This window comes from Callithrix jacchus, chromosome 16 (genome assembly GCF_049354715.1).
Source record: "Callithrix jacchus isolate 240 chromosome 16, calJac240_pri, whole genome shotgun sequence".
NCBI classification, from domain to species: Eukaryota; Metazoa; Chordata; class Mammalia; order Primates; family Cebidae; genus Callithrix; species Callithrix jacchus.
In genome coordinates, this window is record NC_133517.1 from 52,687,693 (window position 1) to 52,705,147 (window position 17,455).

Consider the following 17,455-nt stretch of genomic DNA (forward strand, 5'->3'; position numbering starts at 1 on the left):
CCACTCCACAGTATAGTCCCGTGGTCCCAAAACATATTACAACTCCTGCAAGAACTCCACATCTCTGGGAAAATCCAGCTCTGATAGTCAACTTAGGTCACAGGGAGCATTCCAAAGCATGGTCGGCAAACCTTCCTATAAAGGACCAGAAAATAAATACTTTGGCTTTGTGCAGCATATGCAATCACAACTGCTTGATTCTGTGGTGCAAAAGCTGCCATAGCTATCTGTAAACAAATGGGTATACTGTGTTCCAACAAAACTTGGTCAGGGCTTGGTTTTTCATGAAACTGTGTCCTGACACCCCCAGACAGGCTGGATAGTATTGAGAGGAACTCTCAGTATCCAGGCTTTCTCCTTGTTCTGGGGACTGGAGCACAGCTCTGAAAAAGGATGAGAGTGCATGAGCTGGACCCTCAGGGAAGGACACTGACTAGGTGGGAACAAGAGCCTGAAAGCTTACAGGCATGGAAATGAAGTGCATGGAGACAGCTTCCTCTGTAGCCGAAAAACTAGAAGCTGAAACAGCCATGTAGAACTGTGCAGCAGCCCAGAATGGGAGATGGGGGCCTGAGTCACAGCAGACCAGTGAGAGGAGAAAGCTGACCTCAGACTGCAGATATGCATAAAGAAAATTGGGGCAGTGGGCAAGCCTTGGGTTCAAGTCTTGGAACCAGAAGAACAAAGAAGGGCAAGGAATTGGTGGTGGTGAATAGGTACCACTTCTGGGAGAATGACAGAGCAATTGGACCTGAAAAAACTCTTGACTTATGTAAACAAAATATCAATTACAGCCAGTGACAAATAATTTACCCCACAAAAGTAATTACCAAACAAAAAAACTACTATGGTTATCTCAAACCAAATATCACTTTATTATTTTGGTAACTTTTGATTACAATAAACTCTATTGATGAATATACAGCTTCCATAATCTCCCTCATAACAAATGTGCAGCCTGTTCACAGCTATAAAAACCAAACCAAACCCAAGAGGTCACAAGAGGCAGGAGCAGTGGCAGTGAGAAGGGAGCCTGTAAAGTATGTTTCAAAGGAGTGTCCTAGACCATGTGGCCACCAGAAGTGGGGCAGTGGGGCAGTGAGCTAGGTCCAGGCTTTAGGTCTGAGAAGTGGCAGAGGCTGAGACAATGGCCAGACAGGAGTTGGAGAGGAAACTATTCTATTTCACTCCTACCAGCCAAACAGGCTACTCCCTGGTGTGAATCAACTGGTGTTTTACCAACTTTGATCGCTGGCTGAAGGCTTTCCCACAAGCAGCACAGTCAAAGGGCTTCACCCCAGTATGAATCCTCTGGTGCTGGATGAGGACGGAACGCTGACTGAAAGCTTTCCCACACTCACTGCATTTGTAGGGGCGCTCACCGGTGTGGATAATCTGATGCTGAATGAGGTGTGAGCTCTGGCTGAAGCCCTTACCACATTCAACACAGGTGTAGGGTTTTTCACCAGTATGAACTTTCTGGTGGTGAATGAGATTTGAGCTTCGGTTGAAGGCCTTACCACACTGGTTACATTCGTGGGGCTTCAGCCCATTATGAATTCTCTGATGCTGAATGAGTGTTGAGCTCTGGCTGAAGGTTTTTCCACATTCAGTACATTCATAGGGTTTCTCTCCAGTGTGGACTCGCTGGTGAAGAATAAGATTGGAGCTACGACCGAAGGTCTTCCCACATTCATGACACTCATAGGGTTTGTCACCTGTGTGCACGCCCTGGTGCTGAATGAGGGCTGAGCTGTGGCTGAAGGCCTTCCCACAGACATTGCATCTGTATGGCTTCTCACCCGTGTGAATTATCTGGTGCTTTCGGAGAACTGAGCTGTAACTAAAGGCTTTTCCACATACATTACACACATGAGGCTTTTCTCCAGTGTGAATTCTCCGATGCTGAATAAGGCTGGAGCTCTGACTAAATGCTTTCCCACAGTCGCTGCACTTATAGGGTTTCTCTCCAGTGTGAACCCTGTGGTGCTTAATGAGGTTCGAGACCCGACTGAAGGGCTTGCCACAATCATTACACTCATAAGGCTTCTCTCCAGTGTGGACCCTCTGGTGCTTCCTCAGGTGTGCACTCTGGCTGAAGGTTTTCCCACACTCACCACACTCAAAAGGCTTCTCACCTGTGTGAGTCCTGTGGTGTTTGACGAGGTTTGAGCTTCGCCTGAAGGCCTTCCCACACTCGCTGCATACATACGGCTTCTCCCCAGAATGGATTCGTTGATGTTGGATGAGGTTTGAGCTCCGCCTAAAAGCCTTCCCACATTCACTGCATTCATATGGCTTCTCACTTATGTGGGACTTTTGGTGCTTCTTAAGGCTTGAGTTCTGGCTGAAAGCTTTTCCACATTCATTACACATATAAGGTCTCTCATTGCTGTGGTGACTCTGATGCTTAGAAAAGTCTGAGTGCCCATGGAAGGCTTTCCCACACTCGCTGCACTGGTAGGCTTTCTCACTCATGTTAGATCGATGATGGTTTTTAAGAACTGAGTTCTGGCTGAAGGTTTTCCCACAATCATCACACATAAAGGAAGTCTCCCCAGTGTGGGCTATTTGATGCTCAATAAGATCAGGATTTCCTCTGAAGGTTTTCCCACACTCATTACATATTAGTGGACTTTCAGCTGTGGGAATCCCCTCATGACCAGTTAGGTCCACACTGTGCTGGAAGCTCTGGTCATCCATGTCATATGGATGTGGCCTCTCTACTGTAGAGATTTCCTGACATGCCATCAGGTTTAAGCTCAGACTGAAGCGACTGTCAAAACCATTATAGTCCAGATCTTTCTCCACCAAGGGGCCCCTAAGGAGCCCCATGGTCACTGGTGTGAAGTCCCTTTCCTGGGAGAGGGACTGCAGCAGCCTCCTGCCTTCAGGGACTCCCCAGTCTCTTTCTGCTACATCATCACATAGACCTCCAAGCTCGGGCACCTGGGAAACATTACCAGCATAGTTTTCTGGTATTTCTGCCTGTGATTCCAAATCTTCACAAATGTCTTCCTTGTGAAGAAACTCCTTGTCTTCGGTCCTGCTGTCACAATCTGAAACAATAAATATAATGTCACTTGAAGGCATTGCTGCAGCAGGAGCAGAAACTCAGAAAGCCAGACTTGCACCTAATAACTGAGGAGGAGACAACGGGTGCAGGGGACTGCGAAGGTAGCAGTCCAGATCAGAGGGCATCAGGGAGGGGAGGGAGGAGCGCCAGGTGACAAGGCTGCATGGCGGCTGTAGATGAGTAAGAGCTCTTGATGACCTGCGGTCCCCAGGACTCCACATCTCAGCAAATGTTCCTGCAGTCTGCATTCTGGCTCAGGCCAAAATTCTGGGTGTCCCTTGACTCCCCTCTTCCTTGACACCCATGGCAAGCCACTTGCAAGTCCTGTCAGCTCTACCTTGGAATGCAGCCCAAATTCAGGTGCTTCTCACCTCTTCCGCCTGTACCAGAAAAACATCTGACACCACTCTTTACATATTTTACCCTTTGTTCTCACCATACTGCCAGGTGTGACCCTTATCAGCTACCTCCAGTTCTCAGTGCATGCCAATGGCATTCAGCTTAGTCTTAGGAGTCACTAGTATGGAGAGAGACCCTGTTGCACACAGAGAAACATAGCTGGCTCACAGGGCATGGCAGGTTGAGTTGCGTGGAGGCATCACTCAACCACTCCTGTGTGGAATGTCAGATTCCATCCTATTCAACAGAGGTCCCTTTAGAGACTGCTATGTCCCGTCAAAGCCACCCGTACCTTCAAAAACCTGCAATCCTGATTGGTTTGCTAGACGGCTTTCGGCCTAGTAACAATGTACATCATCTTTCTGCAGGCAGAAATGCACACAATGCTCCATGTCTGCCAGAAAAGGCTTCAGCATCACCCTTTCCCCTCTTCACACCTGCAGAACAACATGGCCATCATGTCCCTGCGTCCCTTACTCAAATGAAGAGTCTCTCATTCAAACTGACATCCCAAGCCACACTGCAACCTGGATGCTGAGCAGCTTCCCTGGCCTCCAACCTCCCCTTCTGCCCACAGCCTGGTGACATCAGACCCAGGAATATCATGCACTCAAATTTCCAGTCAGTGCCTCTTGGGCCTGTGTGACCCAGGCCCTCCCACACCCCAACTCCACCTCTGCTCTTGCTATACTCTCAGCAGGGCAGATGTGTCCTCCTTTGTCAGCCCTGCCCAGAGCACTCTCCACATGGCCCCTGGGCTGCCTGCTTCCCTTCCACAGGCTTCACTGGAGATCCCTTACATGATCATAAATGCCAGCACCCTATCCAGTTTACTCGCCACCATCCTGGCTATCTCTTGCAGACTGGATCACTCCCTGATACAGGACTGCATCCCCAAAAATGAAGCCCTCTGGTCTAGCTGCAGTCAGTAGTACTGACTGGGTGGTGAAGGATGCCCCTCGAATGCCCCTCCCACCCACCTCCTGGGGCCCATCCTGCTCCCTGCCTCTCCCCTTCTGGGGCTTTCAGAATCTGTCATAAAAGCATTTCATTTCTGCCTCCAGTCTGAATTGTCTGTTCCCAAGGAGCTGTGGTGTCAATGCAGATCCAATCTGGCCATTAGGCCAGCCCTCACCATGACCCTCCTGGTACCTGCCCCTCAGCCCACTGCATTCTTGGTGACACTTCATGCTGGGTCAATTGACACCTGTGACTCACAGTGTTGTGCTGCTTTCAGCCAGAACACCCTCTTGTAGCTGCCTGCTTCCTGGAGTCTAAGATCAGGCCTCTCCTCTTCTGTCAAGCTGCCCTACATGCCAGCACAAAGATGCAGGTGTCTTTCTTTACCACCCTGCTACCCCTTGGCAGGCCTGCTGATATACATTTCACATGGGCTGCAGGAGCCCTCCACATGTCCCCCACCAGCTTCAGCTCTCCATGTCAGAAGCCCAAGCCCTGGCTCCAGGGGGTGTCTGGGAAATGTGACATCTAAATGCTGCTGTGCTCCCAAGAGCAATGAGGGATGGGGGCTGCTGGGACAGGTAAGGTCTGAACAGAAGTCTTCATCTCTGACAGGGACATCCTGGGACTTGCTTTCCCGTCATCCTCCACCCCTGCCAAACCTTGACTTAGGAGATCCTTGCCCTCTTCTGGCTGTGTGAAGTGACCCAAGGAAGGATGAAGAAGGATGTGCCAACAACACAGATGGCAGTCAGAAAGGCATTTCTGTGAAGAGTCAGAGAGGAGCTGTGTAAGGCGTTATGGCTATATCTTTGTCATATGGTCTTGTTTTTAAAACCCTTGAAAAACACCACAAAACCATTCTTAGCTTACAGGATGCAAAAACCAGCCCACTAGCTGGATTTGGTGACCTCCAACTGAGAAGAGATGTCACTGGTGTGGACCAGGAGATGGTGACCATGAGGAACTGATTTTCTAGCCCAAGCCACTGTTTAGATAGATAAAAGTCTTTTATTGAGATAGGAACTAGAGATGAATTCTGTAGGTAAAATGGTAAGAGATCACTTTTTGGACTGACTAAATTCAATGTAATTCTCCTCTGTAATATAAGAACTGTGGGGGGAAAATGAGTTCCTCTATAGAAAGGATATAGAAAATAAAAAGTATTATTTTCCTGTAAGAAAATCTTTTTTAAAAGTCAGTAAAATTGCTAAGCATGGTGACTCAAGCCTGTAATCCCAGCACTTTGGGAGGCTGAGGCGGGTGGATCATGAGGTCAAGAGATCGAGACCATCCTGGTCAACATGGTGAAACCCTGTCTACTAAAAATACAAAAAATTAGCTGGGCATAGTGGTGCACGCCTGTAATCCCAGCTACTCAGGAGGCTGAGGTTGCGGTGGTGAGCCAAGATCGCACCATTGTACTCCAGCCTGGGCAACGAGTGAAACTACGTCTCAAAAAAAAAAAAAGGTCAGTAAAATTTGGGCTTAAAGGTGAAGGAAAAGACTTGAAAGCAAATACAGTTGCTTGCACTGTACAGACACCCAATTGGAGAAGGACAAGGGCTCTGAGCCCTTCTAGAATGAAACACACCTGCAGAGGAAACATCTTTATGATTAAAAACATGCAATGAGTGACTTCCAGGTTTTTGAAACAGCTTAGGTAAGTACTCAGGTCATAAACCATGCTTAAGTGAATGCCGTGTGTAACCATGATACATTCATGGTTGCATCACAACTTCCCTCAGTGCCTTGGCTGGGCCATCTATTGAACGAACCCCAGAGGCACCTCACACTCAGGTCGGTGGGGATCCTTAGTTCTTCATTTCCTACAGCAAGTTGTTTTCATTTGACTTAAAAATTTACTGAGGGGAAATTCACATAACATAAAATCATTGTAAAATGAGCAATTCACTAGTATTTAGTACATCTATAATGTTATGCAACCACTACCTCTATTTTCAAAACATTCCCATCACTCCAAAGGAAAACCTCTTACCCATGAAGCAGTTTATCCCCATCTACCACTTCCTCCAGCTCCTGGCAACCATCAGTCTGGATTCTGTCTCTACGAATTTACCTATTCTGGATATTTCATATAAATGGAATTATATAGTATGTGACCTTTTGTGTCTGGTTTCTTTCAGTTGGCATATTTTGGAGATTCATCCATGTGTAGCATGTACAGTACTTCCTTTTCATGGACAAATTATACTCATTTGTATATAGATACCACAATTTATCATTCATCCATTGATGGACATTTGGGCTGTTTGCACCTTTTGGCTATCATGAATACCACTGCTGTGAACATGATATACATGTACTTGTTTGAGTAGGTGTCTTCAATTCTTTTGAGTATATACCAAGAAGTGGTACTATGTTCAAACTTTTGAGGAACCACTAAATTATTTTTCAGAGTAGTTGTGCCACTTAACATTCCTGGCAGCAATGTATGAAGATCCCAATTTCTCCACATCCTCTTGAATATCTTTTACCTTTTGGTTTTTTGATTATAGACATCCTCATGAACGTAAAATAGTAATCTCATTATGGTTTTCATCTGCATTTCTCTAATGATCAATACTAAACATCTTTTTTTTTTTTGAAATGGAGTCTCATTCTTGTTGCCCAAGCTGGAGTGCAATGGCACGATCTCAGCTAATTGCAACCTCCACCTCCCAGGTTCAAGTAATTCTCCTGCCTTAGCCTCCCAAGTAGCTAGGATTACAGGCACCCTCCACCACATCTGGCTAAATTTTGTATATTTAGTAGAGACAGGATTTTGCCATGTTGGCTGGGCTTGTCTTGAACTCCTGACCTCAGATGATCTTCCTGTCTCAGCCTCCAAAAGTGCTGGGATTTATAGGCATGAGCCACAGCACCTGGCCAATGTTAAGCATCTTTTCTGTTGCTTGTTAACCATTCACATATTTTCTTTGGAGAAACGTTTATTCAAGTTAATTTGCCCATTATTTGCTTATTTATTTGATGGAGTCTTGCTCTGTTACCTAGGCTGAAGTGCATGGCAGGATCTCGGCTCACTGCAACCTCTGCCTCCCAAGTAGCTGGGATTACAGGTGTATGCTACCAATCCCAGCTAATTTTTGTAATTTTAGTAGAAACAGGTTTTCACCATGTTGGCCAGGGTGGTCTTGAACTCCTGACTGTAGGTGATCCACCCACCTCAGCCTCCCAAAGTGCTGGAATTACAGGTGTGAGCCATCGGTCCCAGCCCTTTACCTGTTTTTAAATTGGGTAGCTTGTGTTTTGTTGTTGAGATGTAAGACTTTTTTATATATCCTATATACTACACCCTTATCAAAAGTATGATTGGCAAATTTCCCCCCATTCTGCATGATGTTTTATTTATTTTTCTTTTTGAGACAGAGCCTTGCTCTGTCACTCAGGCTGGAGTATACTGGAACAATCTTGGCTCACTGCAACCTCTGCCTCCTGGGTTCAAGGGAGAGCTTCCCAAATCATTGAAACTACAGGTGCATGTCACCACACCCAGCTAATTTTTGTACTTTTAGTAGAGATCCAGTTTCGCCATATTAGCAAGGCTGGTCTTGAACTCCTGACATCAGGTGATCCACCTACCTTAGCCTCCCAAAGTGCTGGGATTACTGGCATGAGCCACCATACCCAGCTTCTTTTCACTTTCTTGATAATATGTTTTGATACTGAAGTTTTAAAATTTGATAAAGTCTAATTTATTTTTTTTCTCTTGTTGCTCCTGCTTTGGTGCCAAATCTAGAAATCCACTGCCAAATCCAAGATTTGGAAGATTTATGTTTTCTTCTAAGAATTTTAGAGTTGTTAGCTCTTATATTTAGCTTGTTAATCTATTTGGAGTTAATTTTTGCATATGGCATAAGGTAGGGGTCCAACTTCATTCCTTTTTTGAGACAGGGTTTCACTTTGTTGTTCAAGCTGGAGTGCAGTGGTGACCACAGATGACTGTAGCCTTGAGCTGTTGGGCTCCAGTCATCCTCCTGTCTCAGCACGCCTGGTGGAGGCACCACCATACCTGGCTAATTTTTTTAATATTTTTTGTAGAGACAGAGTCTTGCTATGTTGCCCAGGCTGGTCTCAAACTCCTAGTCTCAAACAATCCTCTCACCTTGGACTCCCAAAGTGCTGGGATTACAGGCATGAGCCACCACATCTGTTCCCAACTTCATTCTTTTACATTTGGATATCTACTTGTCTCAGCACCATTTGCAGAAGAGCTATCCTTCCTCATTGATTGAAAGGTCTTGATACTCTTGTTGAAAACCGACCTGCCACACATGTATTGGCTTATTTCTGGACTCTCAATTTGATTCCAATAGGCTATATGTCTATCTTTATGACAGTATTACCCTGTTTTGATTACTGCAGCTTTGTTACTTACTTACTTTGTAGTAAGTTGTAAGTGGAAACTTACTACATCATTTGTTCTTTTTTGTAATTGTTTTAGCTACCTAGGGCTCCTTGTAACTGCATAAATTTGAGGATCGACTTTTCTGATTCTGCAAAAAAAGGCCATTGTAATTTCAAGAGTTGCACTGAATCTGTAGAACACTCTAGTGTTGGAAATCACTCAGGATGGCTGACAAAATATTAAGGGAAATACAAGGGAAGTTATAGACTATAGTTTCAAACCTGTTGGAAGGCAGAAAGATTTTAGTGAGACAGCCTGAAAGCAGCCAGTTCTTACATTAGAGCATTAAGTAACAGGGTAAAGATGAGGATAATAAAACCTTCCCCAGTTAAGTCTGCTTACCCCATATTCCTTCATCTCTACTCTGTTCACTCATGTAAACTTTGTGCTGGATGGTCCTCTCAGGGGGAGGTCAAAGGGGAATTATCCATTAATGGTGTTTATTCTGGGCCCCAGAACCAAAAGCTTTTATCAATCATAAAACCATTCTTTTAACCATGTTAATTATCCACAAGCATTCTGACTTAGAACCTGTCATTAAATCTATACTGAATAAATGTGAGAATGGACAAGAAATAGGGTTAGCTGCAATCACCCTCTGAAAGCAGCTAACAACCATCCCTAGCCCATCTCTTACACTGTACTCTGGCATGTGAGTGTATTTATTCATCCGTCACTGAGTCTGGGTCTGCAGAACAAACCTCTGCAGATGGGGATCAGTGTCTAAGGTGGCAACCCCAATGTGACCAATGCTATAGCTGGTGCCCCCGTGTGAAAAGAACTGATGTGATCAATGCCACAGCTGGAGCCCCTGTATGAGGAGACCCAACTGAGTCGTTACAGCAGGTGCCCAAATGTGGAGCAAATCGACATGATCATCACTGCGAAGAAGGAAAGAAGCAGACCCCCTGAAATGGAAGGTACAGAGACCAAGTGGTCAAGTCAAATACTCAGTGAGTCATTGGTACCCACTGGGGATGGCCAAGCTCAGGAGGAATTGTTTCAGGCTACGGATTCATCATGGGACAGCAGTTATCAGCACAACAGAAACAGCATCAGGCTCAGCCTCAGTTAAAGCAGTTAATGCAAACTGTTGTTTCCCAAAGCCCATGGTTCTCGGCAGGGAGCATGCTAGACATAAAGCTCTGGGAACAAGCGGGGAGAAATGCACAAAACATCCAATGAAAAAAGACCAAGAGGACACTACAGCTATAGGTCCTTGTCATAAGCAAGTAGCATTACAGAAGAAACTCTTATACTGCCCAGTAACTGGTGATCAGCAAGGCAATCAAGTGTATGTTTATAAAAACATAAGAAAAAAGGCATTAGAGGCAGAAACCACACAGCTAAACAGATGGTGGGTGAAAGAACAGACTGGCAGGGAAGCTCTATGCAAGCTAGCAGCCTACAGCTCAGGCGGGGGAGCAAGTGATAAGAGAAAAATCTCACAAACCCAGAGCCAGCAAAGGTTACCAAGAATTTAGCCTACATGGCAGAAAAAGAGATGGCAAGCCAGGCCCAGTGCACCTGAGTTAACCTGCTAGGGAGGGGCAGGAGGTAGCACAGGAATGTCCACCCAGCAGCCTCCTGAGGATGGGAGGAGGGAGCAGGGCACACAGAACACCGGGCAGGCAAAGAGAAGAACCCAGGCAAGTGCAGCATGGCTGCTGTCCTGGGATCCACACCACTGCCTCTGGCTCTGCAGACATCCCACAGTGAAATTTCGTCTGTTCTTTGTATACAGCAACATCCCAAATGGTAATTCTCTGCTAAAATTCAAGTTAAATTTAAATTCTGATAATGGCCATTGTTATTTCTCTCTTACCCTCAACATGGCTGTTTTAAAATCCAACTTAAGTAAAACAGTAAACTCTGAAAGGAGAGAGATTATTACAGAAGGCCCAAGTATTAAAAAGAATTAAAATCTAGGCATGGTAAACCATATATTACCCTCTAAAGGAACACTTTAAACCAAATTAAGTAACATTTGTTGAATTAAAAAGTCAAAATATAATACCCATTCTCAGAAAGTGAAGAAAATTTGCACATAACTGTATTGCAAACACATACATGAAACACTGATTAGAGACAGTCTTTGCTCAGCTAGTAAGTCATTGTTTTCAGAACTGTTTGCCAGTTTAAAGTCCATAAATTTGGTCAGCTTGAAAACTCAATTACAAGATTTAAGCTATTCTTTGAGTCTCTGCTTCAGAGATGCTTTCAGATTTCCTCTTAAAACTTCATGTTACCAATTTCGACTTGCCATTGTTATGATTAATGCAGTCAATTGCTAAGTTATGATCCTGATACTATCAAGATTCCTTTAAAGAAAGAGCAGACTGGGTGTCATGGCTCACACCTATAGTCCCAGCACTTTGGGAGGCCAAGGAGGGTGGATCATGAGGTCAGGAGATCAAGACCATCCTGGCCAATATGGTGAAACCCCATTTCTACTAAAAATATAAAAATTAGCTGGGTGTGGTGGCATGCATCTGTAGTCCCAGCAGGAGAATCACTTGAATCTGGGAGGTAGAGGTTGCAGTGAGCTTAGCTCACACCACTGCACTCCATCCTGGCAACAGAGCAAGACTCCATCTCAAAAAAAAAAAAAAAAAAATGGAGGGTGGGGAGCTGGAGAGAGATAGCACAGGAAGAAATGCCAGATATAGGTGAAGGGGAGGAAGGCAGCAAATCACGCTGCCATGTGTGTACCTATGAAACAATCTTGCATGTTCTTCACATGTACCCCAAAACCTAAAATGCAATTTGAAAAAAAAGAAAGAACAACTTGAAGCAATATTATACTCCTCTATACCTAATGCTTTAACACTCTTTACTGAGAGGTCAAGTAAACAAGGAAAACCTGAAGTCTAATAAAGACCACACAATTCAATCACTAAGTTTACCAGCAGACAGACAGCTGAGATTGGAACCCTGATTCTGGCATTAAAAACTTTTTCCACTCAACCCATAAATATAGTAAATAACATGGCTTACTCAGTTTATCGACTACAAAATCTTGAAACAGCTTTAAGTCTAATGTTGAACCCACAGCTGACTGCCTAGCCCATTAGCTTATGGGAATGGACAAGCAGACTTACAAGTGATGACATCACTGCTTGACCAAGACAGACAGACAGAAATAGAAAGAGGGAGAAATAGAAATAATAAGTAAGAAAAAAGACTAGAAGAGACAAAAATCAGATTGAAATACAGAAACTGAGAATAAGGAAATAGCGTAAAAAGAAAAAAGAGACTCAGAGAAAGAGAAAGAGATAAGGAGGCAAAGAGAGAAAAAGGCGCAAAAAGACAAAAGAGAGAAAAAGAAGAAAATAGAGAAATAAATAATATGAAGGTTATAGATATACGAATGTATGTTTAGAATGTGATCCAAGATGGCCGATTAGGAGCACCTCAGGATTGCAGCTCCCAGTGAAAGCGCGGAGGCTGACTAGACGCCGCATTTCCAGACGAATTTTTATTGCCCACAAACCAGGAGATTCACAGGTGAAGGAACCCTACTCAGCCAGCATGGTTGTTTTTGCCTGCATGGCTGTTTTGCTGGTGCGGCTGTTTTGCCAGTGTGGCTGTTTTGGCCAGCACGGCTGTTTTGGCCAGCACGGCTGTTTTGCCGACACTCCAGCATGGTGGTTCTCCATACAAAATACACCAGTCCGGGTGCCATTTTAGCTGGCAATTGGAGCTCCAGGAATGCTGAGTCACCCATTCATATGATTAAAAATGGGAATGAAACAGGGAGCCAGGCCAGGAGATTCCCGGGCAAAAAAGCGCCACAAATCTCAGCGCCGCTGTTTCAGACCCCTTTTTAATCAGTGCAGTAGGTCACTGCCTGGGAAATCACACAGATCCCAGCAACTTTTCAACAGGAGACTGGAACACCTGGGAGACAGTCGACCGTTCAACTAACAAAAAAAAACAGACTCTGAGGCTGAAAGCCAGGTGATCAGGCTCAGCTGGCCCCACCCCCAAAAAAAGACAGCAATCAGAAACGCTCTGGATTGAGTATTTCACAGCAAGCACAGCTGAACCCAAGACGGTCCAGCTCTGTGGGGAAGGGGCGTCCACCATTACCAAGGCAGTCTACCACTACAAAGGTAGTTTGCCATTCCTGAGGCAGCCCATCATTGCCAAGCAGCCCACCATTACAGAGAGAGTAAGCCATTATAGAGTTGGGCCACCATTGCCGAGGCAGTTCTAATTACACCGTATAAACAGGACTGCAGTGAAGTTCACATGGCAGCTGGGCGGAGCCCAGAGCAGTTCAGCAAAGCCTCTGCAGACAGTAACTAGGCTGCCTCCTCGCTGGGCAGGGCAGGCCTGAAAAAAGCCAGCAGCACAACAGAAACTCACAAATAAAGCCCTGACTCCCAAGGACAGACTATCTAAGGAAAAAAAAGGGGGGAGGGGGTTCATGAGTTCTGCTGCAGCAGACTTAATCCAACCTGCCCATCAGCTCTGAATGAACAGTGGAACTCACAGCTCAGCACTTCAGCTCCTATAAAGGATAGACTGTCTCCTCAAACAGCTCACTGACCTTGGTATATCCAAAGAGTCACCTCATAAAGGAGAGCTCAGACTGACATCAGGTGGGTATCCGTCTGGGACAAAGACAGCGAAAGAAGAAACTGGCAGCAACCCTTACAGTTCTGCAGCCGCTTCAGGTGATCCCCAGGCAAGCAGGGCCTAGAATGGACCTCAGCAGTCCTACAGCAGAGGGACAAGACTGTTAGAAGGAAAACTAAAAAACAGAAATAACTTAATCATCAACAAAATGGACGTCCACTCAGAGACCCAATCTGAAAGTCAACAACTACAAAGACAACAGGTGCATAAATCCACAAAGATGGGAAGAAACCAGTGCAAAAAGGATGTAAACACCCTAAACCAGAACGCCTCTCCTCCTACAAGGAATCACAACTCCTCACTAGCAAAAGAAAAAGGCTGGATGGAGAATGAGTGTGATGAAATGACAGAATCAGGCTTCAGAAGGTGGGTAATAAAAAACTTCTGTGAGCAAAAAGAACATGTTCTAACCCAATGTAAAGACACTAAGAACCCTGAAGAAAGATTTGACGAAATGCTAACAAGAATAAACAACTTCGAGAGGAATATAACTGAATTGATGGAGCTGAAAAACAACACGAGAACATCGCGAAGCATACATAAGTTTCAAAAGCCAAATTGACCAAGCAGAAGAAAGGGTATCAGAGATTGAAGATCAACTCAGTGAAATAAAACGAGAAGGCAAGATAAAAGAAAAAAGGGTAAAAAGGAATGAACAAAGTCTCCAATAAATGTAAGACTATGTGAAAAGACCTCATCTACGTTTGATAGGTGTACCTGAATGTGAAGAAGAGAAGGAATCCAAGCTGGAAAATGCTACTCAGGATATTATCCATAAAAACTTCCCCAACCTAGCAAGGCAGGCCAATATTCAAGTCCAGGATATACAGAGAACACCACAAAGATATTCCAGAAGAAGAGCAACCCCAAGACACATAATCATCAGATTCACCAGGGTTGAAATAAAGGAGAAAATGCTAAGGGGTACCAGAGAGAAAGGTCGGGTCACCCACAAAGGGAAGCCCATCAGACTCACAGCAGATCTCTCAGCAGAAACCCTACAAGCCAGAAGAGAGTGGGGGCCAATATTCAACATCCTTAAAGAAAAGAAATTTCAACCCAGAATTTCATACCCAGCCAAACTAAGCTTCATAAATGAAGAAAAAATAAAATCATTTGCAAACAAACAAGTACTCAGAGATCTCATCACTACCAGGCCTGCTTTACAAGAGCTCCTGAAAGAGGCACTACACATAGAAAGGAACAACCAATACCAGCCACTCCAAAAACATACCAAATGGTAAAGAGCATCAACACAATGAAGAAACTGCATCAACTAATGGGCAAAACAACCAGTCAGCATCAGAATGGCAGGATCAAATTCCCACATAACAATATTAACCCTAAATGTAAATGGGCTATATGACCCAATCAGAAGTCACAGACTGGCAAATTAGATAAAAAGCCAAAACCCGTCAGCGTGCTGTATCCAGGAAACCCATCACACATGCAAGGATATACAAAGGCTCAAAATAAAGTGATGGAGGAACATTTACCAAGCAAATAGAGAGCAAAAAAAAAGCCAAAGTTGCAATTCTCATCTCTGATAAAATAGACTTTAAACCAACAAAGATCAAAAGAGACAAAGAAGGACATTACATAAGGGTAAAAGGATCAATGCAACAAGAAGAGCTAACGATACTAAATATATATGCACCCAAATACAGGAGCACTCAGATACATAAGGCAAGTTCTTAATGATTTACAAAGAGACTGAGACTCCCACACAATAATAGTGGAAGACTTTAACACCCCATTGTCAATATTACACAGATCAATGAGACAGTAAATTAACAATGATATCCAGGACTTGAACTCAGACCTGGAAAAAGCAAACCTAATAGACATGTACAGAACTCCCCACCCCAAATCCATAGAATATACATTCTTCTCACCACCACATCTTATCTACTCTAAAAGTGACCACATAACTGGATGTAAATCACTCCTCAGCAAAAGTAAAAGAATGGAAATAATAACAAATAGTCTCTTAGACCACAGTGCCATCAAGTTAGAACTCAGAATTGAGAAACTAACTCAGAACCGCAAACCTTCATGGAAACTGAACAACTGGCTCCTGAATGTTGACTAAATAAACAGTGAAATAAAGGCAGAAATAAAGATGTTCTTCAAACCAATGAGAACGAAGACACAACATACCAGAATCTCTGGGACACATTTAAAGCAGTCTCTAAAGAAAAATATATAGCAATAAATGCCCACATGAGAAGCAAGGAGAAATCTAAAATCGACACCCTATCGTCAAAATTGAAAGAGCTAGAAGAGCAAGATAAAAAAAAACTCAAAACCTAGCACAAGATAAGAAATAACTAAGATCACAGCAGAACTGAAGGAGATAGACACAAAAACACCTTTCAAAAAAATCAGTAAATCCAGGAGCTTGTTTATCAAAAAGATCAACAAAACAGACCACTAGCCAGATTAATAGAAAAGAGAGAATAACCAAATAGATGCAATAAAAAACAATAAAAGGGATACCACCACAGATTCCACAGAAATACATACCATCATCAGAGATTATTACAAACAACTCTATACACATAAACTAGTAAACCTGGAAGAAATGGATAAATTCCTGGACACTTGCATCCTCCCAAGCCTAAACTAGGAAGCAGTCAAAACCCTGAATAGACCAATAACAAGGTCAAAAGTTGAGGCAGCAATTAAGAGCCTACCACCCAAACAAAAGCCCAGGTCCAGATGGGTTCACAGCCAAATTCTACCAGACATACAAAGAGGAGTTGGTACCACTCCTTCTGAACTATTCCAAACCATCCAAAAAGACGGAATTCTTCCCAAATCATTTTATGAGACCAACCATCATACTGATACCAAAACCCGGCAGAGACTCAGCAAGAAAACTTCAGGCAAATATCCATAATGAACATAGATGTGAAAAATCTTCAATAAAATACTGGCAAACCGATTGCAACAGCACATCAAAAAGCTTATCCACCATGATCAAGTAGGATTCATCCTGGGGATGCAAGGCTGGTTCAACATAGGCAAGTCTATAAACATAATTCACCACATAAACAGAACCAAAGATTTTTTGTGGTTTTTCCACGATTATCTCAGTGGATGCAGAGAAGGCCTTTGACAAAATTCAACAGCCCTTTATGCTAAAAACCCTCAAAAAACTAGATATTGACAGAACGTTATCTCAAAATAATAAAAGTTATTTATGACAAACCAACAGCCAATATCATACTGAATGAGCAAAAACATGAAGCATTCCCTTTGAAATCTGGCACTAGACAAGGATGCCCTCTCTCACCACTCCTATTCAATATATTACTGGAAGTTCCAGCCAGAGCAATCAGGCAAGAAAAGGAAATAAAGGGTATTCAAATAAAAAAGGAGGAAGCCAAACTGTCTCTATTTGCAGATGACATGATTGTATATCTAGAAGACCCCATCATCTCAGTCCAAAATCTCCTGAAATTGATACGCAACTTCAGAAAAGTCTCAGGATACAAAAACAATGTGCAGAAATAACAAGCATTCCTATACACCAATAACAGACTTCAAGAGAGCCACACCAAGAATGAACTGCCATTCACAATTGCTACAAAGAGAACAAAATACCTGGGAATACAATTAACGAAGAATGTAAAGGACCTCTTCAAAAAGAACTACAAGCCACTGCTCAATGAAATAAGAGAGGACACAAACAGATGGACAACCATTCCATGCTCATGGTTTGCAAGAATCAGTATCATGAAAATGGCCATACTGCCCAAAGTAATTTACAGAGTCAACGCTATCCCCATCAAGCTACCAATGACCTTCTTCACAGAACTGGAAGAAAAATACCTTAAACTTCATAAGAAACCAAAAGAGAGCCCACATAGCCAAGTCAATTCTAAGTAAAAAGAACACAGCAGGAGGCATCAAACTACTGGACTTCAAACTATACTACAAGG

General features: G+C 43.6%; 1 protein-coding gene across 12 annotated transcripts in view; it reads right to left on the reverse strand.

Annotated features, from left to right (window-relative positions):
• Positions 1-851: 851 nt before the first annotated feature.
• The window catches only part of ZNF16 (zinc finger protein 16), a 60,592-nt gene continuing 43,988 nt past the window's right edge, over positions 852-17,455 (reverse strand). For all 12 annotated transcript variants that reach the window (XM_035276917.3, XM_035276912.2, XM_078352827.1 and 9 more), the window contains one exon: positions 852-3,059. In XM_035276917.3, coding sequence (XP_035132808.1) covers positions 1,207-3,059 — 1,853 coding nt within the window. In that variant the 3' untranslated portion in view covers positions 852-1,206. The remainder of the gene's footprint in view (positions 3,060-17,455) is intronic.